Here is a 26,136-nt window from a genome sequence, read left to right as displayed (position 1 = left end):
GAGTGAATCGGGCATTGGATGTTGCTGCTTAAAGTTGGTCAATAGATGGTGACTGCTGGATGGTGATTGTGAGAAGTTCATAGTGGGGATTTTACAGCTCTTAGTTCCACGTTTGACACTGTACTTGCCTTTGATACCAGCAAGTGTCTTGAATAAACTTTCGCTTGAACTGTTTTCTGTTAAGTTGTCAAAGACACCTGCCAAGAAATGAGCAAATAAGGCCCAGCGTGCATGGACCTGCTGAGGGTGAATCACAAGAGATGGTGAACAGTAAATATATCAACAGACTGGTGGCAATGTCACTCATTTTACAGCAGGCCTGTGAGTTCTGCTAGCTATTGCACCCAGAGACCGCAATACTGGAGTAAGCTATCCCGCCTCTATTACTCCTTCAATCTGAGACTACGGCAGAAGTGGTCACATGGGTGAGTTGAGTAATCCTGCTCCAGTCCTCAAGGAGCGCACAAGCAGACCAAAGGAAAACAATGGTGATGTATAAACATTTGAATTATAGCTGGGCGGGAGTCATCAGGTAGGGATCTAAACAAAGTGAAATGGACATTCTTAGCGCTGCCCGTCGAGTTCAACAGATGAGCGGCTGCCGGCCTCTGCCTAGAGATGTGCTTGAGGAAATATGCCCATGGACCGGAGACCTTCCTTTTCCATCGAGCATTAGGCTAGTTCAGACTAATTCAACATCTCCCAGCTCACTGAATGAACAGCTTAGTTACCCTCTGTTGGAAGTCCCTTCCCCTTTCTAGAGCTCAGAAACGTCATTGCTGCCTAGTGAGCACTTTAAAAATACATATAATAAAAAAAACTAACCAGAGGCCATTGGGTATTTCTATTGGTAGTAGGAAGGTAGGAGTCATCTGACCAGTGGGTGTCTTTATCTATAGTAGAAGGATGGTCAGTAAGTGTTAGGTGGGCACTTTAAGTGGCAAGCAAGTATTCAGCACGGGTAGTAGTGAGCAGATACTAGTGGTGGGAAGGGGTGCGCATGTATGCATTAGTCATACAGACAGTGGTGTGCATGTAGTAGTAGGGTAGCAGTGATGAGTGGGTAGTAGGATGGTGCAAGTGGTGAGCAGGTAGTTGGAGAGTGAAATGACAGGTGGAATTAGGCTGGCTGTGGTGAGTGGTTGGTGTGAGAATACTGTTCTTAAGCATATGAAGGGGAGTAGAGTTGAGTAGACAGACGAATTGTAGCAGGAATGAGCAGAAGATTACTAAAGAAGAAGAGGTGGAAGGAAGGTAACGGGCTATGGTGCAGGGACAGAGCGGTACAAAAGGGGGTGGTGATGGACGGAGCATCAGAAGCAATCAAACACTCACACCCAGTCAACAGATCTGGGTTTGATCCATCACCGTTCTTTAGCCCACTCTGCCACCCCAGTTCAGACATGGCCATATGCAAATCAGTCTGACCCAGTGCCTCATGGGAACAGTCCAGCCCGAACTGCCAAGCCATGCCTTCCCTGGACCGGAAACAAGCTTCCTAGGACCGGTTTCTGGCATTTCAGCCGTCTTCAGCCAGGCTTGCTTGAATCCAGTGGCAAATGAGCAAGGGACTCACGTCTGAGCATACCCTGCCAACTTATGGCGAACAAAGCGGTACAAAAGGGGGTGGTGATGGACGGAGCATCAGAACCAATCAAACACTCACACCCAGTCAACAGATCTGGGTTTGATCCATCACCGTAGGGACAGACCACCTATTCTTCTACTCTGGCATTTTCTTTGTAGACTGAAGGTGAGGGAACTGCTTTCAGAACAGGAATGGGCTTCCATCATCCAACTATGTTCCACAACCACATTGTAGTCAAGGCCTCTGGCAGTGAGGGGCTGGTTTTAACATTTTTATCTGGGGTGATTTGGCCAAGCCCTGGTAAGACAGTACATAGGAATAGTTAAAACCTTTGGCCAATATGTATAGATTGCTAAAGTGCCCATAATCTGGAGTTAAGAGTTGCCACTCTCTAAATTTGCACAAACTGTTAATTTGGGAATGAGAACCGAACGTTCAATTTTTAAAGCTGCCTAGTCGCGGATAACCAGGTCCTTTCGATTTTGCGACTACAGAGTTTTTTGCATAATTATTAATTTACCCCATTTGCCACATAATCCATCAACTCCTTCATAATCTGCTGATTTTAACAAAAAAACAATTTCTAGTTTAAATGGATAAAAAGTTACTAAAGTCAAAGCTATCCATGTCGATGAACAGTGGACGATCTTATGCAAATGTTGATTGATTGCCTACCTAACTTCAGGCCACGGAACAATTTGAGTTCACTGTGGCCCTGGATACTGAAACTAAAACTAAATTGAAACATTTAAAAAGAAATTGAATTGTTCTGATCAGATGAAGTAAGCAAACCTCTCGAAATATGCATCAGCTTAGATATAGACAAAGAGATATATTTGAAAATCTTAAATAAGATATTAATAAATCACACTTAAGTATTGAAATCAATGAAGCTTTTGATCACTGTTGTTTTCTTTTGGTTTGCATGAATTGGCTGTTGAAGCAAAAGTAGAAGGGAATAGAAGGGGGGAGGGGAATAGATCAGGGGGTAGGATAGTAGGGGTGTTAAAAGGGGTATGCGAGTAGCAGCAGAGGACGGGTGGGTAGCAGAGAGCAAGGACTCAGTGCAGTACGGATGAGCAAGTGGTATGGAGGAGACAGATATCTGTATCAGATGCTGGTCAGCTAAAGTGCTGGTAGCTGGACCTCACAAAGTGTTAGGGTGCTAAGCAGTTTGAACGGGTAGGTTGGAAGGCTGTAGGCAGCCAGTTCGTGCCCTTACCTGCACAGCGCAGGCTGCCGCTGAAGATGTACCTCGTGCACAAGTCGCACCAGGCCCGCAGCCCCGGCTCACTCCTGAAGCGGTGTCCCTCCCCTCGGCCTGCGGGCTCCTGACTCTCGCTTCCCGCCTGCTCGAAGATGGTCCTGACATCGGGGGGCGGCCTGTGCGCCCTCAGCACCCTGCGGCGGTGTCCGGGGGTCTTCCCCGGCGGGGAGGGCCCGAGGGGGGCCGGCCCGGTGACGGCCACTCTGCCTCCTCCTGGAGGTGAGGGCGCGATCCCCGGGGGGCTCCTCCACTGGCGGAGCACGGGGGAGGCCGCCATGTCAGGTGCACCAGTCAGACGAACTGTCCGCGGTCTGGAGAGGTGCGGGAGGCGGTAGCAGCCGAGCCGCGGCTCCGCCTCCATCCACCTGCGACTGCCGCCTTCCTTCTCCGAGCAGAGTGACAGCAGTGCCCCGGGCTGAGGACCAAACCTGCACAGACGTGCACGGCGGATTCGTGCCCGGGTGAGGTCTGGACACGGCCCCGATGCATTCGATTCCCCACATTGCAAAGCCCCCAAATGTATCTCAAGGGTAGCCTCAATTTACATGAAAAGCGTCTAAAATTGCAATGGTCCGCCCCCCCCCCCCCCCCCCACTTCAACACATCTATCATCTACTCAGAAACCTGTTTACGTGTGCTCAATACAATACATCACTTAATTATTCATACTTGGAGTTAGACATTGAGGCCTTGACTTTGGCGACCTCGTGCCCTCAAAGGGTTATTCCCACCCTGAGGCTACACGGGCTGGGAAATAGTGCTTCCTCGAGCACACTCCTCGCCTTGTGAGTGTGCTTTTCAAAAACATTTCTCCTTTTTTCCTGTCGATAGAAATCCACATCCCCCCTTTTGCTGAGACCTAAAATAGGATTATAAAATTTGTAACCAATATTTTGTTAAATACTGGGCAAGTCCACCGATTTTTAAATTGAAATAGTTACTATCATAATCTAAAAACATCTTTCACTTTCTGTGATTTCATTTATTTTATTGAGCTATTGTGTAAAAAAACAACTGTACAGAAACATAGATAAGGAAAAGTGAATATTCTGATGGGACGACAAACACAATACCTGAAGAAAGTGAATAAAATCGCCCTTCTAATAACGAAAAGAAGTGCTTATGAAACTTGTGTCAAGTAAAGTCAGAATTAGGCAGGGATTGTGTTCCCATGTCCTTCTGTATGGCCATAGGGGACAGGAAAGGGAGGCGCGAAGAAAGAGCTGAGCATGCCCTTTCCCTCACCTTGACCTCAAATGTCTGTGCTCCACTCATTATCGGACACGCCTCAATTGTTTACCAAAAAATTCCAGTATTGTACATGGATTAGGACCTGCATAATATGTGCTGTGGTCTTAAAACCTCCCTAATTTTTACAAATCTTACAAGCTCCCTAGTTTTAATCTGAAATTGCTCCTCGACAGGACATCAAAATACCCTAATGTTGATGTTGCCATTATACGGGTCAAAGAGGACCCTACTGCTTTCAAAGCTAAGCTCGCTTCATAAATGATGATAAAGGAGGATGGTATGTTCAGAACCATTGTGCCAGTTAGTCATAACATTAATAACATATGTCCACACAATTATCTATTATAAACAATATGACTAGTCCTATTGCAAAATTCTATAAACATACCATTTTATTGCATGCACATCTGAGGAGCTAATAAAGCAATTGCCTATGTCACAACATTTAAAGCATGTGTTTAAAAAAAAATACCCATATTGAGAACCCAACAGAATGACGAAAAACGGGAAAAGGCAATAACAACGCGGTGTAAGACGTTTAAAGAAAGAACTGTCTGCTGTTTTTTTTGTGGCGTCAGATGTGCTTGAGCTACAACAATTGGGGGTTTGTCTTGCGAGAAGAGCAGAAAAAAACACTTGTAATAGCAATGGGTTATTGTAAGTGGTGCAATCAGAGTGATCTTTTTTGGCCTTTCTACCACTTTGGATTCTGTTGGCTACTTGGTCCTAATCCAACGAACCAATAAGAGTGGTGGATGCCGACAATGTCATCCTACCTTCATTTGGGTCATTCTCAGAGATCACATAATATCTCTACAGCTACCTCATTCTCAATGTACAATTAAGATGGAGATACATCTAACTCACAATGATGAAGATCTGTGGAATGGCTCCCATTGGTCAAAGAGCAAGTGAGCGGCACCAACACTAATGTTAAAGGTTGAACATCAGGATGTTATCTCAGATCCAGATGTCTCCATGAAATCTTAGATTAAAAGTTTATAGTGCCCACTTTATCCCCCAGAAAAGTTAAATGTCACAGTAGTAGCATCTTTAATTTATTCAGGAACATTTGCTAGCAGAAGCTTCTGGTCTATGCTTTGGCAAAATTGCAGCAGGTGCAAAATACATCAGCTGATTTGTCATCCAGAGCAATATAACTGTATGTCTCATGCCTGTAAGGAACCTGTCTCGCTGTAGAGGAGAGGATCACATTTACATGCCTATGTATGACGCATAGACCTTTCTGTAATCTTGACTAATATGGGCTGGCCACCCACTTAGGCTCTTGTATTCCTGCTCAACTAGTCTGGGCTGGACACCTTGTTAAGTTTTTATATTCCTGCCCATTCCCTCTGCTCACAAGCACATAGTTAATAAAAAATTACTTAGGATAAAATAAGAATGTGCTGAAAGGGGTACAATCTGAATATTAGGACCCAGGCCCTGGAATCAACTTTAACTTTAGATCAAAAACCTGGATTTACAACTTGCCTTCAGGAAGGTCCTGAAATCCTTTCTGTTATGCTTATTTCTTCCTTAATGCCCTCCTATTTTTAACCTGCATTAACATCTCAAAGTTCATTTACTGCGGCCTGCTCCTCAGGAAAGGCTTTAAATTCAACAGCTCCTATTCCAACAAAACGACTTTGAGGAGAGCCACACCTTTGTGATAAATACAGAATGTTAGCGCTCTAGTTGTTCATTAGACCACGGCGGTGAAGCTGCAGTAGAACACTGGGGAATCAATTGACAGGCTGCTGCTGCTAGAAGTATATGTTACACTCCAGATACCAGGCTTTTTTTCTGACATTGATAAGGAAAATATTTGACAATTTATAGAAATGCACTTTGTTTTAGCTTTCTAGAGCACTAACCATAATTGCTATGACAAAATGAACACTCTAATTTAATATATTTATAAAGGAAACGCTTTCAGTTTTACAGCTTTGATTCCATCAAGATGGTGTTCAGGTGTGCCACACTTTTGTCAGGAATACAGAATATTAGCACTCTAGTTGTTCATTAGAACACAGTGGTGAAGCTGCACTTAGAAAATTAATAACTATGTCGCCGTTCAATGAATCTGCACAACACTTTCCCAAAAAAAGAATTCATGCACTTTAGCTCCTTCATGCTCAGTTTAGGTGCTGAACCATCAACCAGGGGCCAATAAAAAGGTAGGCTTTCACAATATCAATTTCCCATTAAAAAAAGGAGGAAAGGTGGTCCCTAAACATCAATTTCCCATTACAGTTAAAACAAAAATCTAGTTAGATCAATAAACTATAACTGGTGAATTACAGTGTTTTTTTAAATTTAAAATGTTACTTTTTAACTGATATTTTCACCTAACTATAATATCGGTTAACCACTGTTTTTTACAGTGACTTTCTGAACTTGTTTTTTTTAAATGTAAAGTAAGATATTGTGTCAACACAATAAGATGATAGACAAAATGCTGAACATTGTTAAACATTCTCCCCCAGCACAGAGATCTGGGCCTAAATCCATAGTTTTTTTGCTCACCATGCCATTACGGTTTGGACCCAGCCATATGCAAATCAGTCTTGACCCTGCTCCCCACGGGAACATTCCAGCCCAAACTGCCAGGCCATGTCCTCCCTGCACTGGAACCAAGCATCATGAAATCAGTTTCAGGGTATCACCCCTCATCAGCTAGGCAGCTTGAATCCAATGGCATAGTGAGCATGGGACCCACATGGGGTGACTAGAGCTACAAAAAAGATGATGGACGGAATGCTGAACATTGTCAAACATTCACCCTCAGTACAGAGATCTGGGCCTAAATGCATTGTTTTTTTTTGCTAACGATCCCATTCCAGTTTTCACCCAGCCACATGCAAATTACTTTTGACCCTGCTCCCCATTGGAACACACCAGCCAGAACTGCCAGGCCAGGTCCCCCCCGGACCGGAAACAAGCATCCTGGGACCAGTTTTGGGGTATCAGCCAGGCTAGCTTGAATCCAATGGCATAGTGAGCATGGGACCCACGTCTGGGTATACCCAGCATTCCGTCCATCATCTTTTTGTGTTGCTGTAGTCACCCTAGGAAGGGTAAACCCAAAATTTGCAGATTTTACCAAAATGTTGTTAGTAGCTCAAATGGATAGGATTGATATTGCCAGAGAATGTGCAACATAATTTTGATTTTTTATGGTATAATTTAGATAACCATGCCGCATAATTTGGTCCACCATGCCGCATAACCCTAGGAGTCATGACAATGTTATAGCTCTACTGAGCGTTTTAGGGACAGTCATTATGAGGATGAAATCCATATTTCTTAGGCAACCATGAAATATTTCCCCTGTGATATATGGGTTTTTATACCGCTGCATATTCACACACATATACAGACAAAGATGGATCTAGGTTTCTTTACTAAAGGCTACCCTGATGTAATGCATTTCTTTTGATGCATTTTTAATGCAAGAGAGAGAGGGAGGGAGGATTTAATTCTTTCCAACTAGCGCGACCATAGCCAGGAACCCGAACTTACTGCTATTGATGGAAAGCTTCCTCAGCTGACTCGCTCACACAGTAACACACCCCACCCAAGGAGAAAATGTCACCCTGAAAAATGTGGTAGGACCTCCACTTTCACCACAACTAAATTGAACAGCTCCATCGTCATTTCTGAAAACAGCATCTTTGCTTAGCAACAGCATATGGTGGGAGTATTCCGTGCTGCAGAGAAGGGCAGCATGTCAGGGCTAATGTAAAAAAAAATCACAAAAGATCTGCAAAGTTGTAGATCTGTTTGGAAATGTCATAAGCTCTCGTCAGCCTGCCCACCTCTACCACAGATACAAACAAAATGTGTGCGATTTTGCCCTATAAAAATATATCATTGTTCTGTATAAAACTCACTAGTTCTGTTTTCAAATTCAGATGTTTCTGGACAGAGCTAGAACATTCATTCATATGACTCATCTTTTGCCAGATGACAAAAAGAAAGAAATTAATTTGAAATATAAATGTTTCGGGATAAAAGCACATCAGCTGCATTGACAACATTTTTTGCGAGGTCAAGTCTGAACATGTCTCAAGAACGAATAGTTCTTCCCAATGCTGTAGTTTAGTGTAACAGCTGGCTTCATTCCAGTCAATTCCCAATCAAATGACACCAGGCACAGGAAAGTAATCAAATGCATGAACGCGCAAATATTTCTGCAGCAAAGTCAATAGTGGTATCTTCAGAATCAGTCATTGATTTCTCTTAATAGTGAATCCGGGATTCCTTGAGTGTATTCTCGCAAAGACAACAATTTCAACACAGAACTCTTGAACAAATATACGCATTTGCCACAAAAGTTTTTATAAGACAGTTCAAACAGATATTTTTTTCAACACGGGTGCTCCAAAGGAAGAAAAGGTGAAATGTCTCTCTGCAAGTGATGTCAGATCAAGTGCTCAGCATTAACATATTGTACACAAAAAGAAGCTACCCTGAAGGGAAGTGACCGGGAGTTACAAGGTACTAGGTGGAGTACCGGGCATCTCAAAAAAGGTCAAGGACTGTCATTACGGTAAACAGTCATAATATCGAGAAAAAAAATATCGACTGGACAGAATATCGAGTTTTAAATATAGAATGGACAGAATATCGAATTGCCAAAATATAGTGGTGAAGAATATCGAAAATCAGGTAAGAAATATCGATTTACATAATATAGAAGTAAGTATTATCGACAGTCATAATATAGTTGTTAAAAATATCGATTTTTTTTATAGTGTTTTAAGTGTTAGTATATGTGTTAAAAGCATGTATTAATTTTGGAATGCATGCTTGAATATTTTTAAAGTAATGAATTTTATGTTATTTAATTTTTGTGTAATTTAATTCCGTAGCGGGTTGTGGGTTTATAGGGGATTAGGGTGGGAAGTAATTTAATTATAGTACATTAAATAATAATTTTTAGGAATTATTAATTATTTTTAATTTAATTTTGCGTTTTACTTCTGTAGTGGGTTGTGGGTTTATAGGGGAATAAGGTGGGAAGTAATTTAATTGTTATTAAGTAATTATTGATTGGTATTGAAAATTTATTGTGTGTTGATTAATTATTAATTGGTAAATAATTTGTATTAATTGGTAATTAATTTGTATTAATTGTTTAATTGATAATTATGTTAATTGTATTAATTTATTATTTGTAGTGGGTTGCGGGTTTATAGGGGAATATGGTGGGAAGTAATTTAATTGTAAATCATTAATTATTGAAATTTGTTTTGTATATTGATAATTAATTCATTATTAATTAATTATTAATAGGTATTATTTGTATTTAATAATTTTTGGTATTGAAAATTAATTGGTTGTTAATTAATTATTAATAGGTAAAAAAATATTTAAAAAATATTGGTATTTATAATTAATTTATTATTAAATATTGTGTGATTGGTAATTGATTTTAATACTTTTTAAAATATTAATAATGAATTTATTTTTAATAAAATATTAAATTATTATTTTCCCTACTATTGCACTCACTGGAGTGGGAATAGTAATTTTTACCCCCACGCTATCCAACGCTTTCCCTACTATTGCTCTCACTGGAGTGGAAATAATAATTTTTACCCCTACGCTATTCAACGCTTTCCCTACTGTTGCACTCTTTGGAGTGGGAATAGTAATTTTTACCCCTATGCTATCCAACCGCTTTCCCTACTGTTGCACTCACTGGAGTGCGAATAGTAAATTTTACCCTCCCGCTATCCAACGCTTTCCCTACTGTTGCACTCTCTGGAGTGGAAATAGTAATTTTTATCCCTACGCTATCCAACGCTTTCCCTACTGTTGCACTCTTTGGAGTGGGAATAGTAATTTTTACCCCTACGCCATCTGACGTTTTCCCTACTGTTGCACTCACTGGAGTGGGAATAGTAAATTTTACCCTCCCGCTATCCAACGCTTTTCCTACTGTTGCACTCTCTGGAGTGGGAATAGTAATTTTTACCCCTACGCTATCCAATGCTTTCCCTATTATTGCACTCTCTGGAGTGAGAATAGTAATTTTTACCCTCCCGCTATCCAACGCTTTCCCTACTGTTGCACTCTCTGGAGTGGGAATAGTAATTTTTACCCTCCCGCTATCCAACGCTTTCCCTACTATTGCACTTACTGGAGTGGTAATAGTAAATTTTACCAGCCCACTATCCTACGCAAAAAATATAGAATATTTTTAATTAATGTTACGTTAATATATATGTATTACATTTTTTTTTCTTGCATTAATTATTTATTAATTTTAAAGTTATTTAAGTATTTTAAGTATGTTTTAGTTAATTATATGTATTATTTCATTAATTTTACATTACTTTTAAGACATTTAAAAAATTCGATATTTTGACTAACTATATTTTTTACAACGATATTTTGGATTCTATATTTTTGTACTTACCTGTTTGTAGATAGGGATTCGATATTTTGGCATTCTATATTTTTTCCTCGATATTTTGGCAAGTCGATATTCTCCTTCTCGATATTTCGTCAGTGATCCGTCATTACACACCTCCAGGTGTCATGCTTCATCATCGGCAGTCCTTGCTCTCTAGAAAGTGCATTTGGTAGAGAGCGGGCCTTCACCTGGAGACCGGGAGGCATTTCTAAAGTCTAAGTGGGTGCCTGTGCATGAAGTGGTTTAAAAACCAATGTAAAAGCCAAAATACATTTATTTGCTGGACAATTACTTGGTATTAAAAGTAAGTGTGTGGAATGGGTGAGTTAGTACCCCATCAACACCGTGGTTATTGTCGTCAACATGTTTCTGCCAAAGTGGCCTTTAGGGGAGGTGGCATTCATCAGGACGGAAAAGACTTGGGCTCCTATCTTACCAAAGTTGGTCAGAAATTACCACTATAGGGTGACCTATGTCAACCTCTAACTGAACGATGTTCTTAAACCTGTAATACAAATGTGAGATTGCCATCAGAATGATGTCTGCACGATATCCACTCACGAGAGAAAAATAAAACATACATATCATGCATAAATAGTGATTATTGCTTGTGGATGTGAAACGTCTCACTGCAAACGCGAGACACATAGTACATTTTACAAATCCTTGTGAGACCAGCACACAATCTTACACCAAGAGAGGGCCCTAAATGCACCATGGGAAGAGAGTAGGAGAGACCCCTATAGTCACACTCTGAAAGGAATAACAAAAAATTCTGGCGGTAAACCAACATACAACATCTCTCCTTTTCTTTTTTTAACTTTGTTTTAATTAGGCATTTTTCCCAAATATTTACACCCTCGCCCTCTTGCCCACCTCCCACCCCCAGCTCAGACCAATCCAGTACATACAAATAACAATTTTCTTAAGATATTGCATCTTAGATATCACAGAAGAAAAACATGTTTTACAGTTAATAGACCACATATCATAATATGAGTTTGAAAAAACAAAAATGTAAACCTGTATAGCTTATATATGTCCTGGCAATCTTTGTAGCCATCGCAGAAGAGGATCCCAGATTGCCAGCCCTTTTTCTCACTTGACATGACCCTTTCTTTTATGTATGGCTACTTCTAAGCTGCAAGTAGCTAGTAGTCGGGATCTCCATTGTTGGAACACCGGTGCATTGGTATCTAGCCATGCTGAAGCAATACACATTCCAAAGACAGCCATTGCAACGAATATTAGCCCTTGCATATATTTAGGTCGTTCAGCATTTGCTAAAACTAACATAATCTCCTCAGTGGAAATTTCTATTCTTGTATTAAACACTTCCGCAAAAAAAGGCTGAAATATCATTCCCTACGTTCGTTAATAACGTACAAGAAGCAAAAGTATGTATGCTGTCAGCTTCGGCTAAAGCACACCTAGGGCATGTAGTTCCTTGCCCTGATCCCCATTTAGCAATTTTATAGGGAGTATAATATAAAAAGAAAAAGGTTTTATAGAATTGAGCCTGCAACTTGGTAGACATAAAACTAGACTGATATAACATATATGATTGTTGAACAGTTTCAGCCGAAACCCCAAGTTTATCCTGCCATTTAATTATATATTTATCCAGATCATCTGGGTAGCAGGAGTTCAATAATTCGTAAATTTCTCCAATTTTAACATTGGACTTGTTCGACAGGTTCTCCATCAATTGAACCGTTTGGAATTTTAATCCATCCCCCCTTCTCTTCAAGAGAAAATCTCGAATTTGCAGAAATTTGAAAAAGTCCCGATGATCTAGATTGAATTCTATCTGTAATTCCCCAAAAGATTTGATTCCTAATATTATATAAAAACAACCAAGTTGTATAATCCATTTCATTGCCCACCTTTCCATACATATATCATTAAAGATCCCAGGAAGACTATTGTTTTTAAGAATTGGGGTATAATAAGATAATCGTTTGATACCAACTAATTTCCGCACAAAATTCCAGGTCTTATAAATACCAAGGTGCCGATTACGATCCGGTAAAAACCGGGTACGAACCGTCGGTCGGAGAGTTTTCTCCGTCCGACTCGTACCCGGTCGGAAAACTTCACAAACATGGAATTACGATTCGCACGGAAACACCATTTCCGTACGAATCGTAAAAATCACCGACCGACGAAAATATACGTACGAATGTGATCCGGGAATGCTGCGACGTGACGTCGGGACGCTGTCAGGCAGCGTTTCACGACCCAGGAAGTACGATTCGGACCGACAGCAGTCCGGACGGCGATATTTTCACGGCACCCAAAAAGTGCCAGAAAAGCGAAGTACGGCGCGAAACGACCAGAGTAGGTGGCCCGGTACGCGCCGTACCCCCCCCAGCCCCCGTACGTTCGAGTCGTACCCCCACCCGTGTATGTACGGTGCGTACCCCCACCCGTGTATGTACACCTGTGTACGTGTCGTACCCCTGTGTATGTACACCCGTGTACGTGTCGTACCCCCGTGTATGTACACCCGTGTACGTGTCGTACACGGGGGGTACGACACGTACACGGGTGTAAATACACGGGTGGGGGTACGACTCGAACGTACACGGGTGTACATACACGGGGGGTACGACACGTACGTACGGGGGCTGGGGGGGTCGACGCGTACGTACGGGGGCTGGGGGGGGTCGGCGCGTATGCGGGCACATGTCTCCATGGTTGGTTGCTATGGGAGTTTGGTGCGGACGGTGTTTTTTCCATACGGTTGTAACATCGGACGCACGGGATGGATCGTAATTCCGCGGTCGGACTTCACTTTTCACATTTGTACGGTAAATCGTCTGAGGACGTGTCGGACACATTTTCCGACCCGAGGACGTGTGGGGAATGATTCCCAATGCGATTCGTATGGACTTTTTCCCATGCGAATCGTACTTGGCAGTTTGCACGGCACTTGTACGATTCGTACGGTAAAAAGACCGGATACGAGTCGTACGGGGAATTTTTTTACCGGATCGTAATCGGCACCAGAATGTCGACTTAAATCTCACTTTTTTGAAGTAACCATCATTCATATGACGCCATAAGCAGCCTCTAGACTCATTTCCTAGTAAAAGCTCTTGTGGTGTTGGAATATCCCCTTCGTTGTTAGTGGTTGTAGAAAATAGCAAGCTAACACAAAATTTTAAGGTAGTAGCCCAATAGTATAACTTAAAATTAGGCAATGCCAATCACCCTCTATCTTTAGGTAAGGTAATAGTTCGTAACGCCCTTCGTGATTTCCTAACTCCCCATAGAAACCTACTGAACATATTATCCATATTCTTGAATATTTGCGGAGAGAATTCTAAACAGATTGATCTAAAAAAATATAAAAATCTAGGCAAAAAAAGCATTTTTATCAAATTACATCGACCTCCAATGGATAGGTGCAGATTGTTGCAATGAATCATATCCTTTTTTGTGCGTTGCATTAATGGAGCAATATTATCATCAACTAAATTCTCTATTTTGGCGGTTATACTCACGCCGAGATAAATAGCTTTCTCCGTCACCCGTGTATCAATCAACCCTATTTTACTATTGGGGATGATCTGAGTTTTGGCTTGATTTAATTTGTAGCCAGATACCACACCAAAGATCTTAGCTTCTTCTTCAATCACCCTGACTGAGTTCACTGGGTCGCTAGTGACCACCGTGATATCGTCCGCATATGCTAGTGTTTTTGTAGCCTGGTCTCTTACCCAAACAGATGAAATCATAGCAATGTTCTCTAATGTCCATATAAATGGGTCAATATATATAGCGAATAAGAGAGGCGAGCATGGACACCTCGTCCCTCTGGTTATGGACACCAAATCTGATATTGACCCATTCACCATAACAACAGCAGATGGCTCCTTATACAACATCTGTACTGCTTTGATGAAGGGTTCCCCTATACCACTTCTTGCCATGACTGTCCAGAGATATTTCCTGGAGACCCTATCAAAAGCCTTTTCGGCATCTAGTAATATCAGTGCCATAGGGTCTCCTGAGACCTCACACCAATCAAACAATGATATTACTCTCTGTATATGATCAGTAGTACCCCTACCAGGGATGAACCAATGCTGTCTAACAGACACAATTTTATGTACGATAGGGGCTAATCATGTGGCCAATAGCTTAGCGTAGATTTTGGAATCACTAGCTATTAGCGTTATGGGACGGTAAGACCATAGCTCTGTAGCATCCTTATGCTTTTTTAAAAAGACCACAATTTTAGCCATAGACCAAGACCCCAGAGGTCGTCCCCCTTGAAATATATGGGCAACCAACTCTGACAATATATTTTTCATTTGAGGGGAGAATTTAACATAAAATTCAGTGGGGATCCCGTCCATGCCCGCCGCTTTACCTGTGGCAAGGCTGTTCAATGCAAGAAGTATTTCCTCCCATTGCGGGATATCATCCATGTTTTCGGCGTCACTACTCTCTAGCCTCATACAATCGTCTTGCCTTATATATTCATTAATTGTTTCCTGTTGTATATCATGATGTGTATCAGTTTCTCTGTATAAAACCTGGTAATATTTTTGAAACACAGTCCTAATTGTATCAGGATCTGTCATTAGCCCGGCTTCTGGATCTCGAATAGCCTTGATAAGGTTAGCAGTGCTTTGCTCTCGGGCTCTTACAGCTAACTGATGTCCAACCTGTTCACTTAGTTCGTAGACATTTTCCTTATATATTGTGGCTCGCTCGATAGCTCTTGCTGTTAATACCTCCATAACACAGTTTTTAGCAATTGCAATCTGTTTAAACTCTTTTTCAGCTTCCCTTCCCTCCTGAATAGCTTTTATTAACCCTCCTTCTGCAATCGTAATATTATTCTGAAGTACTGCCATCTCTTGTTTCATTTATTTGTTAGCATTCAATGAAAATCGCAATGTTTCACCTCTGATGCCGGCCTTTAGGGTATCCCAAACAATCTCAATTGGCGCACTGCCTATATTCTCTTCTAAGAATCTAGGAATCCACTGTCACATAGACTCGCAATACTTCTCGTTTGTTAATAATGCCCTTTCGAACGTCCATATTTTAGTATTGCGTTTCGTTGACTCAATTTCCATAGTTGAAAGAAGAGGATTATGGTCGGATAGTACCCTTGGTAATTTTTCGATATTACAGCTAGAGACTATTGTGTGAGAGACCAGAAAGTAATCCAGCCTTGCATGACATGCATGAGGATAGGAATAGTGGGTAAAACCAGGATCATCTGGATGTTTTGCTTGCCAAATGCCAATGAGACCATGAGTTAAACATAGGTTTTTGAAAGCTTGGAAGACTCTAGGCTTCCTCCCTTTATACTTAAAGCAAGGATCATCTGACCAATCGGTAGGTAAATTTAGATTAAAATCCCCACAGATTATTACAGGGAGTGGCCAATGGACGAGCTCATTAGATATTTGATCCAAGAGTTCGGGGTCGTCACTAATGCTGCTATATATTGAGCCAATAATTATTTTAGCCCCGCTGTTCGAATAACACTCTGAAATGGCCCATCGTCCATATTTATCAGCTGCTGAACGAGTAAATTGCATCCCAGTCGCTTTCCCTAAGATAGTCACACCCTTTGTCCTAACCCCTTGTGTTGAAGCAGCGATCAATGTAAAACCTAGTTTATTGAGCAAATGTATTTGAGACCCCTCGATATGTGTTTCTTGAATACATAAAATATTTGCCCCTGTTGATTGTAACCCAATAGCCACTCTACACCTTTTCTTTTCATCATTAAGACCACAGATATTGATGGTCAAGATTTTTATCTTATCCATATTGAAGTTTAGCATTCCCTGCTATGCTTTTACTTATCTTCTCTGTATTCATTCTTCTCCTGTACTGTCTCTCGCTAATATCAATTTCTACTTTAATTTCAGAATTTATACATGATCCGGTTCTGAGCTTACCCCCCCTTGCCCTCCCCTCCACCTCCCCCACCGATATATAGGCAATCAGGCTCAGTCCTGAGCCTGTTTTGATGGCGTCTGTTTCATCCTCACCCCACCCCCGCCGTGCTCTCTGTACTTATACCATAGCTTTGAATAATTGAGTCCTCCCCCTTCCCCTCCCCAAAAAGCAGTTCTAGAAGAGTAGTGAGCATTATTGCCTAATGCAGGACACCGCTAACCATACTAAAAGGGTCGAAACATCAGATACCGCGGAGTGGTGAAAATTGACAGTGATTACAAACTATGATATAGCTAGAGGATACCGGCATTATTTCATATCCTATTCCCTAATGCTTACTCTCACTAGCATTTTTTTGGCCAGTTGTGATTTCCTCTAGCACTTTCTGCGCCTGAATTTCAGAAGTGAAATAAAAGTACTGCCCTTGAAAATTAACTTTGAGTTTTGCAGGATTTTGCAAAAAGACAGCAGCCCCCATTTTCTGAAAAGGCGCGATCATCTGTCTGAGTCGCCACCTCCTCTCTACTGTGGCGTGAGCAAAATCTGGGCGGACGAAGTACGAGAATTTCTCCCAGTTCCTTTTTCTGTCCGGTCTTGCCAATTCAAACACTGATTGCCGCAAAAGAAAGTTCCCCAAAAAAATTAGAATCGCTCTAGGGTATTGCTGGTCGTTTGGGCACCGTTTGGATATATTTAGAGGAAATCTATGCACCCGCTGGATTTCCTTGTCCCAGTCCCAATGTCTCATTTCTGGAAGAGAATTTTTTAACAGGTTAATAACAAATTTCCTGATGTCTCCTCCCTCACTGTTCTCTGGTATTCCAAGAAGCCTTAAATTGTTACGGCGTTGCCGATTTTCTGCCTCCTCCAGTTTCCACATTACATTGTTTAGGGTACTTTCTTGGGACGTTGTTGTTTTTTCCAAGTTTTCAACCGTAGTTTCCAACAACTCAGTCCGATTCTCCAGTAGACTTAATCTTTCCACAATCTCTGTGTATGTTTTCCCGACTTTCCTGATGGAGCCTTGTATGTTTTTTAGAAGCCAGTCGGGCTTGCCGGTTCTCAAGCTTGGCTTCATCTCGTAATGCCTTGAGGGACTGTAATATTAGGGATAAGGACGGTTCAACAGACTCTTCAGGCATACCCAGGTCTTTCTGTCCGGACACATTCGTTGGTTGTTTCTTCGGTGATGTCATACCACTACAAAGTAGTGCCTGCGTATCTGAGTAATCCCAACCTAAGTCTCCCTCCTCCTCTGTCGCTTTCCGTCTCTGATTGCCTTTTTTCCCATCTGAGAGTCTCTTGGTTTTCCTGGGTAGCCTTTTTTCCTCTTGCTGACTGCAAAGGCTTGTAGAAGTATCGTCATCCCGTTCCCCGTCGCTGATAGAGCTTGAGGCTGCATTATCTGAATCCGCGGAGTCTTCATTTAGCGAGTACAATTTTTCTAAAGGGTCTGGGGAAAGAGAACCTGTTTCCTGGTAGTTCTCCCCTGATATGTACTTTCCTTCTGCGATGGAGTGTGGCGGAAGAATTATGTCTTTATTGTTAGTTATTTTTAGACGGATGGGGGATTCTAAGATTCCGCTCGGAGTCTTACTTTGAATAACCATATCTGGAGTGAGGCCTTTGGTTAGAGTTTCTGATCCTCCTGAGCGTTCACCTACGTATACTTTTCGCGTATCCACTACAGTTGTTTCACCACTAGACCCCCATGATAGCCGCCCATCGCTCGACTCAGTCATAATGTCAACAGGAGTGCTGGAGCCTAAGGGGTCTATACCAAGCATTTCAACATTGGCAGAAGCAGGAATTGTGGTTAAAGTTTCAGTTACACTGGTTATATCTTTTGAATGGATTTGCCCCCTTATAGATTCAGATGTGCCTTTAGTTGAGAACAGGCTTGTGATAGCTAACTGTTTTTTACTCGAATCCCCCATTAAACCACTTTTGATCAGGGAGTGTTTATTCACTTCTTGCTTCCCGCTCTTACCGGTGGCAAACTCATTATTTTTCTTGTCCATTTCTGTCTTCTTGTTTGAGTCTGTTTGGGCTGACCCGGAGACTGCCTGTGCCGTGGATCGCGTCTTGCTTCGAGTACCGCGAGCCGCCATCTGGCCTGCAGGTTGTACACCGAGCTCTCTGGCGTCTGTGTTGCCTAGCTGCACCGCTCCTACGTCAGATAGCTGGCAGCCGGTGTCAGCAGGAGCCATGCAAGGGATGCCCAGTGTCTAACCCGGTCCGCGTCTCTCAGAATTCTCGCCGGAGATCGTCGAGACGCCAAACGAATACAGCCTCTGCACCATCCATTCAACAGGGGCCAACCTAAGCTTCCCTCGTGCAACTCCAGTACCGTCGGGAAAGAAGAAAGCCTCTCTGATCAGGGAGTCATCGGAATCAAAGGGAGTGCCACGAGGGTGAGTATCGGAGGATCTCACTCAGCCGCCACCTTGCCTCTCATGTCACACATGTTCTCCACATACAACATCTCTCCTAATAGCTAAACAAATGGCTGCAGTCTCCAGAACCGGTCAGGATAGTCACAAATATACTTAATTGTGCAACTATGATCTAAATTTAATGGAGTCCAAAATTGAAAATGTAGCTGATGTTTCAATCCCAATCTATTTACATGAGGGCCTTCGCCAGGGCGTAATGGATGCACTCTGAAAGTTGCGAGAGGGAGTTACTATTGATATACTGGAAAATGTTATAACAGACCCAACCAACGGGTAACTAATCCCACCTCTATCCCTGTGGAGCATATGCTGCCAAACCTGATAACAAATTACAAAAAAAATGTGTATCACTTGAATGGGGAGACTATATATATATATATATATATAGAACAAAAGCGGGAATTAGGTGGACATAGGTATATGTGCTACCCTACTGCAAAATGTACTAGAAGAATAGAAGGAGCAACAATGTTGCACATCAAAAGGAAACAAAACACATTTTTGTGTATCAATGAACCTTAATAAAAGCAATTTGTGTGAAGACCCATGCAAAACAGGAAACTTACCCAAAGTCTGAAAACAAGACGTGGTCAAAGGATCCCCAATAGCTTTATAAATATTGCGCAAATGGTCAAATTAATCAAGATAAGCAATACGTCGTTAAAGGGATATCACATGAGATCAAAATTAGGCCTCAAATGTCCTCAGTTGTCAAGCTTGTATTCTTACCAACTGCTCACAAAGCAGAGAATGCAATGAATGAAGCAGGCAAGATGCGCATGTGTGTTGCCCGTAAATAAACGAGACTACAATTGAAACCTTACAATTGTATGAATTGTGGGCAAATCTAATAAGAACGTGAGGTACAAACATTTTGTAAAAGAAAGAAAATTAAGAAAATAACTATTGGGATCTGCGTGCGCGATCTGCGGGAAATACTTTCTAGTTGAAAACAGGATTATCATTAAAACCATTAGATTTGTTTAGTTGTGTGTTTTTGGTAGATCTAATTTAAAAGGGAAAGACAAAAAAATATAAAAAACAAAAGGCAATACTCAGAATATGCTGAGATTGCTGAAAGTGAGTTGACTTAATTGCAGAAAATTTAAACTCCCAAAAATAACACCTATTAGAAATAAAAATATATAATATCAAAATAAAATCGGTACACCATTTGCATAAATATACTATAAAAGTCACATCAACTTTATCAGACTGGTTAAGACCAAATGATGCATCAATTTGTGTGGCTTGCACCCACACATCAGTACAAAATGGTGAATATGTTTCCAACCTTTGAAAGGGATACGTGTGGTAACGACCATGAGGCGTGGTCACCAACAACTGACCCCACTCCTATTATTCATTGAGTCCATTTCTAATAGAATTCATAGTGATCATTCATATGCATTCACATCTGTTCAAATTAACAGCACAGTCTCCACCAGGGGGTTGGGAGCTATTTTTTCAATCTCCTGCCATAGTATGTCCACAGAAGATTGATTTTTTTTGGTCTTGAAATTGTCCACCAACAGTGCCACATTTTGTCCTACTGCAGTGTTGCGAAATGCATGACTTCACTATCTGACCTGTATACAGAAGACTGCCTGGGTACCATACGGCGTAGATATCTTTTATGGATTTAAAATTTGTGAAAACTTTCAATAAAAACCTTAGTGTCATACTCAATTGGTCGCAGTACAAAGACTGCATGGTCTGCAACTACCACATTTGTAATATTCCAAAGTAAAAAGAAGGCCCCACTGTGACCCCACTGTTTGGTTGCTTTTGTATAGGTAACGTAGATATGACTGCACAATTGTGACTATTTAGATGGCGCCCGTAGTTGCACGTATTTTTCTTTATGTGTTGGTGGCATTAAAACATAGGAAATACATGGGCACTGTTGCTCCAATCTATGTTGGCTATTTAAATACAAATGCAAGCCCCGGAGATTGGTATAGCGATCCTTGAGGAGATGACTACTAGCGTACGGGATAAGGAAGAAGTAAATGGTAGGTGTGCAAGATATGCTGCTAGACGGCTCTTGCTCATGCCAGTGGAGTTTCTATTCATTTTAACTATGGACTTGTAAGGCACTGGAGGGATTGGATTACATTCTAAAATAGAAGAGTTTTGCAACTTAGTACTGTCACTGCACGATATTGGATTATTATCATATGTGTCAGTAAGGTGCTTGCAAATCAGCATGTGGGATCGGATATGGCCAGGGAGTTGCCCATGTCCCAGGAATGTGAATACTTACCATTACCCAAACCCCATGACACGACAATACAACAAGTCAATTTTCTATTTCTTTGGGTTAGGGGTCGTAAGACACCTGGCCGTATTTATTATCATTTCACACTCAATAAAAAACACACTTTATAACTTTTTACACAGTAACAACATTATTTACATTTCCGCTTACATTAGTGACCCAGTCTTAACAGAGACTCTAGTACATGGGAATCACCTAACCATAACTTGTCTGTTCCTGTGTAACCAACAAAAACTATTCCGTAACCATTCCAAGTGAGATCAATACTGGTTCTGCCCCTTCTTTGACCCCATCGGGGGCCCTCCTTATGGGAGGAGTCCACTTTCCCTATCACCTCCTACGGGGAGGTCTCCACTGCAAATCTTTGTGCAGGGGGCCCAGCTGCCCTTAGGATACCTACTGCCGGCACCCCCTACACCCAGGTTTGTCATCCCTCAAGTGTCAGTTCTAGGCTGTGCCCAAATCCATCTGCACGGGTTGTTGATAGGTAAAGGACCACGTCAGAGACCGCCCCGAAACCCCCCGTGCCCCTGCCACCTCCTGCCGACCTGGTGGCAGCACCCCTTGGAGGGTCAATGGATGCAGATGTTAAATTTGGTAAAACAGGATGCTGTAAAAGGCCCTAAGTGTCCCCCCAATCTTGACTTCATCCGGCAACCTAAATACGACAATTCAAGGGAATCAAAATACTGTCAATTCAAAACTAAACAAGAGAACAAAACACATGACATCATGATCAATTACAATAACTATAATAAACCTTTCATCACCCTAAGCAACCCGCTTATGAACACCTCTAAGTGGCCCTTGTTCTTGGGATGGTGGGTGGGTGGGTTCTCGGAGAGGTGAGACGAGTGGAGGGGTGCCCACAACCTCTGGTTCAGCACGAAAGCAATGAGTCAGGTGTTCGGCAGAAAGGTGGGGGCGACTGCGCCATGCCGCAAGCAGGATACAGAGACCTGCTTGCGGCAGCGCGGCTGCTTAAATAGGGGCAGGTTCAATCGCAGCTGCCCCGGAAGCACTTTAGTGTTTCCAGGGCAGCGGGCGCATCAACCAATCTGCGCCATCCGTAGCGAGAAGGATAGGGCAACCACGCCCGTCTGTCCCACTGCGCCCGCCTCCCTGCCATATCGACGTCGCTCCCTAGGTGGGGATAGCCTCTGTATATGCCCAGGGAGTCGCCAATGTCCCAGGAATGTGAATACTTCCCATTACCCAAACCGCATGACACAACAATGCGACAAGTAAATTTTTCTATTTCTTTGGATTAGGGGTCGTAAGACCCCTGGCCGTATTTATTATAATTTCACACTCAATAAAAAACACACTTAGGGGTCGATTCCGATCCTGGAGAAACCGGGTACGAACCGTCGGTCGGAGCGTTTTCTCTGTCCGACTCGTACCCGGTAAAAACACCATACAAACATGCAAGTACGATTCGTACGGAAACACCATTTCCGTACGATTCGTACAAAACACCGACCGACACAAAAACACATAGAAATGTGATCCGGGACGGCGCGTACGCAACATGCGGACGGAGTCAGGCAGCTTTTTACGTACCAGCAAGTACGATTCGTACCGACAGCACTCCGGACGGCTATATTTTTACGGCACACAAAAAGTGCCGGAAAAGCTAAGTACGCCGCGAAGCGTGAGGAAAAGGGGGCCCGGTACGTGCCAAACACCCCCCCAGCCCCCTCGTATGTCCGCGACGTACCCCCAGCCCTCCGTATGTCCGTGCCGTACCCGCACCCCCCCCGTATGTCCCGTGCAGACCCCCACCCCACCCCCGTATGTACGGTGCGGACCCCCAGCCCCGTATGTACAGTGCGGACCCCCACCCTACCCCCGTATGTCCGGTGCAAACCCCCACCCCGTATGTACGGTGCAAACCCCCACCCCCATATGTACGGTGCGGACCCCCACCCCCGTATGTACGGTGCGGACCCCCACCCCACCGCCGTATGTCCGGTGCGAACCCCCACCCCCGTATGTACGGTGCGGACCCCCAGCGGGACTTGTACGATTTGTACGTAAAAAAATCCGGATACGATTCGTGCGGGGAATATTTCTCCAGGATCGTAATCGGCCCCTAAATAACTTTTTACACAGTAACCACATCATTTACAATTCAGCTTACATTTGTGACCTAGCCTTAAAAGAGACTCTAGTACATGGGAATCACCTAACCATAACTAGTCTGTTCCTGTGTAACCAACACAAATTATTCTGTAACCATTGCGAGTGACATCAAGATCGGCTCTGCCCCTTCTTTTAGCCCTAGTGGGCCCTCCTTATGGGAGGAGCCCACTTTCCCTCTACCCCCCCTACTCTGCACCTGGTAAAAAGAAGAAATGTTTTTAACATTGCAGGTCCTGAAGAAGGCGGTTTAAAGGGAATCTAACAACTGAAACAAGACCTTGTCTAGAAGTCCCCAGACTACGACCTTATAACTGCTGTGGAAAAAATAAATGATAATTTCTCTGTTATGGTTTAAGAAAGGAGGCGTAGGGAGGAGCTTAGCGCGTGATCAAGATGGCCGCGTGAGCCTAGAGCTCCCGAGACCCTCGCTCCCTCCGGCAGCTATCCTGTCTACTATCCTGCTTTTGATGCCCGGAATATTGGAGGGGAGCTGTTGCTGAGGCGAGAGCCGCTGTCCGGATCGAAATCGTCCACCGGAGACCGAAGTTGTACTGCCTGGAAGTTTGTGGCCTACTCCCCGCACGGTGCCCGGGACTTGCGTTGGCACAGTGCCCGTGCACTAATTGAACAACAGCGGCCGGGCTGGGGAAGAGTCGGCGGAGGGAGGGTGTTCTCACTTTCACTTTCACTTTCGCCTTCCAGTCTCCACAGCGCCCGGGATGGGGCGTGCGTAGTGCCAGCCACTGGTCGCATGGTTGATTACTCTGTCTGGGCAAGGAGATTGTCTACACGGCAGATTGCGATGTCGACCAAATCGGACGCCGACAAACAGAAGCCCAAGAGTACCAGGCGGGGCAGCTACACCCAGACTAACAACATGGACCGTTATGCCCATCAGAAGGGGTCTCCGGGCGGATCGGGCCCGATACTGGAGGCCTCGAAGGACGCGACACCTCCCTCCACAGAACTAACTCTGCAAGATATCATGGGGGCCATCGAAGGGATGAAGTCCTCGATTGGGCAACAATTTGAGACCCTGGCACATAAAGTGGATGCCATATCGATTGACGTCAATCTGGTTCGGGCAGATCTGGGGAAAACTAATGAGCGGGTTCAGTCCTTGGACCTCAAGACTGCCGGCCTCCTGGGCGACGTCTCCGGCCTTCAGCAGGAAGTCCGTACCCTGCGGACGGCAAATGATCACTTTGCCCGACGGGTGGAAGAGTTCGAAGGCCGTGCAAGGCGCAATAACGTGTGCATCGTTGGGGTCCCGGAAAATTCGGAGGAGCAGTCGGTGGCCCTGTTCGTGGAGGACCTGGTGGTGAACCATCTGGCGCCCAAAGGCCTCAGTAAGTTCTTTGCTGTCGAACGGGCCCATAGAGTCCCTGGCGGGAGGCCCAAGGTGGGGGCCCCTCCGAGGCCGATTGTCGCCAGGATTTTTAACTTCAGGGACCGAGATGCCATTCTGCAAGCATCGCGGGTGGCCGGCCCGCTGCCATTCCAGAACACTACTGTAAGTTTCTATCCGGACTTTACCCAGATGGTGCAGAAGCAACGGCAAGGCTTCCTGGCGGTCAAGAGAAGACTACGTGAGATGGGACTAAAATATGCCATGCTCTTCCCGGCCAGGCTGCGGGTGGTGTTCGAAGAGCGGACTTTCTTTTTTGAGTCACCCGACATGGTCGGAGACTGGCTGGACACATTGCCCCAAGGACGGACTGGCGTGGAACGCTCCGGTGGCGCAGACGGTGGTGGGGATGAACACTGAGCCAGGACTTAAGTACTAGGACTCCGGTTCCTCCGGGAGGTTGATAATCCGGGGGGTAGCGGGGGCAGTATGGGAGCTTTTTCCTCCTCTGGGGTTCTTTTCGTAGATTAGTCGTTATAAGGGGCGACAGGCACACTGCAAGTTGGGGGGCACTTTAGAGCTTACGCAGGGGTGCAGGGTGGGGGGTGGATGGGGGTTGTTGTTGGGGTTGTTGTTGTTTTCTGTTATGCAAGGCGTAAAGATGCAAGCTTCTGTGACTCGGGTCTGGTTCCACGCGGGGGGTGGTGGTCTCCTTACATGTTGGGATGGGGGGTAGGGGCCTAAAAATACTCAGTTGGAATGTAAATGGCTTGGGGGATCGTATTAAGCGTGGGATCGTCCTGCAATTTCTGAAGCGATGTACCCCTGATATTGTCTTATTGCAAGAGACGCACTTGATTGGTAACACGTGCTATGCACTCAATCGTAAAGGCTATAAATTTGTTGCACATTCCGGGTTTTCCTCGGGTTCTAGAGGGGCGGGAATACTAGTCAGGTCCTCTCTGCCATTCGAGGTTGACTCCACTACCGTTGACGATAGGGGACGCTTTGCGGCAGTAGCGGGGCGGTGGGAGGGCAGGACCCTGGTCCTGGTGTCGGTTTATGTCCCCCCTGCACTGCAGCCCTCTACACTAGCGGACTTAGAGAGGACATTGTTGGATCTCCCAGAGGGAATGTTGGTGGCGACTTCAATGCGGTCGGCTCTGGCCTGCTCGACAGACACCCGCAGAGGAGTTCGGGGGGGGCTCAGAAGTGGCTTCCTGATTTTATAGATACCCTTGGGCTGGTTGATTGTTGGAGACTGTTGCATCCCACACAACGACAATATACTTTCCACTCAGGGGCGCATGGCAGTCTCTCCAGAATTGATTATGTCCTTACCCTAGCTGCACACGCCTCCTTTGTCTCTGAGGCCAGGCACATGGCACGAGGTATTTCCGACCATTCTCCGGTGTGGATCTGTATGGATGTTGGCAGAG

General features: G+C 43.8%; 1 protein-coding gene across 1 annotated transcript in view; it reads right to left on the bottom strand.

The window, feature by feature from the left end:
• The window catches only part of RASSF3 (Ras association domain family member 3), a 530,473-nt gene extending 527,250 nt beyond the window's left edge, over positions 1-3,223 (bottom strand). The window contains exon 1 of the mRNA XM_085653413.1: positions 2,811-3,223. Within this exon, the coding sequence (XP_085509539.1) occupies positions 2,811-3,216 (406 nt within the window). The 5' untranslated portion in view covers positions 3,217-3,223. The remainder of the gene's footprint in view (positions 1-2,810) is intronic.
• Between the last annotated feature and the right edge of the window lie 22,913 nt (positions 3,224-26,136).

Source organism: Triturus cristatus, chromosome 4_1 (assembly GCF_964204655.1).
Source record: "Triturus cristatus chromosome 4_1, aTriCri1.1, whole genome shotgun sequence".
Lineage (NCBI taxonomy): Eukaryota > Metazoa > Chordata > Amphibia > Caudata > Salamandridae > Triturus > Triturus cristatus.
This window is presented reverse-complemented; position numbering and strand designations above follow the sequence as displayed.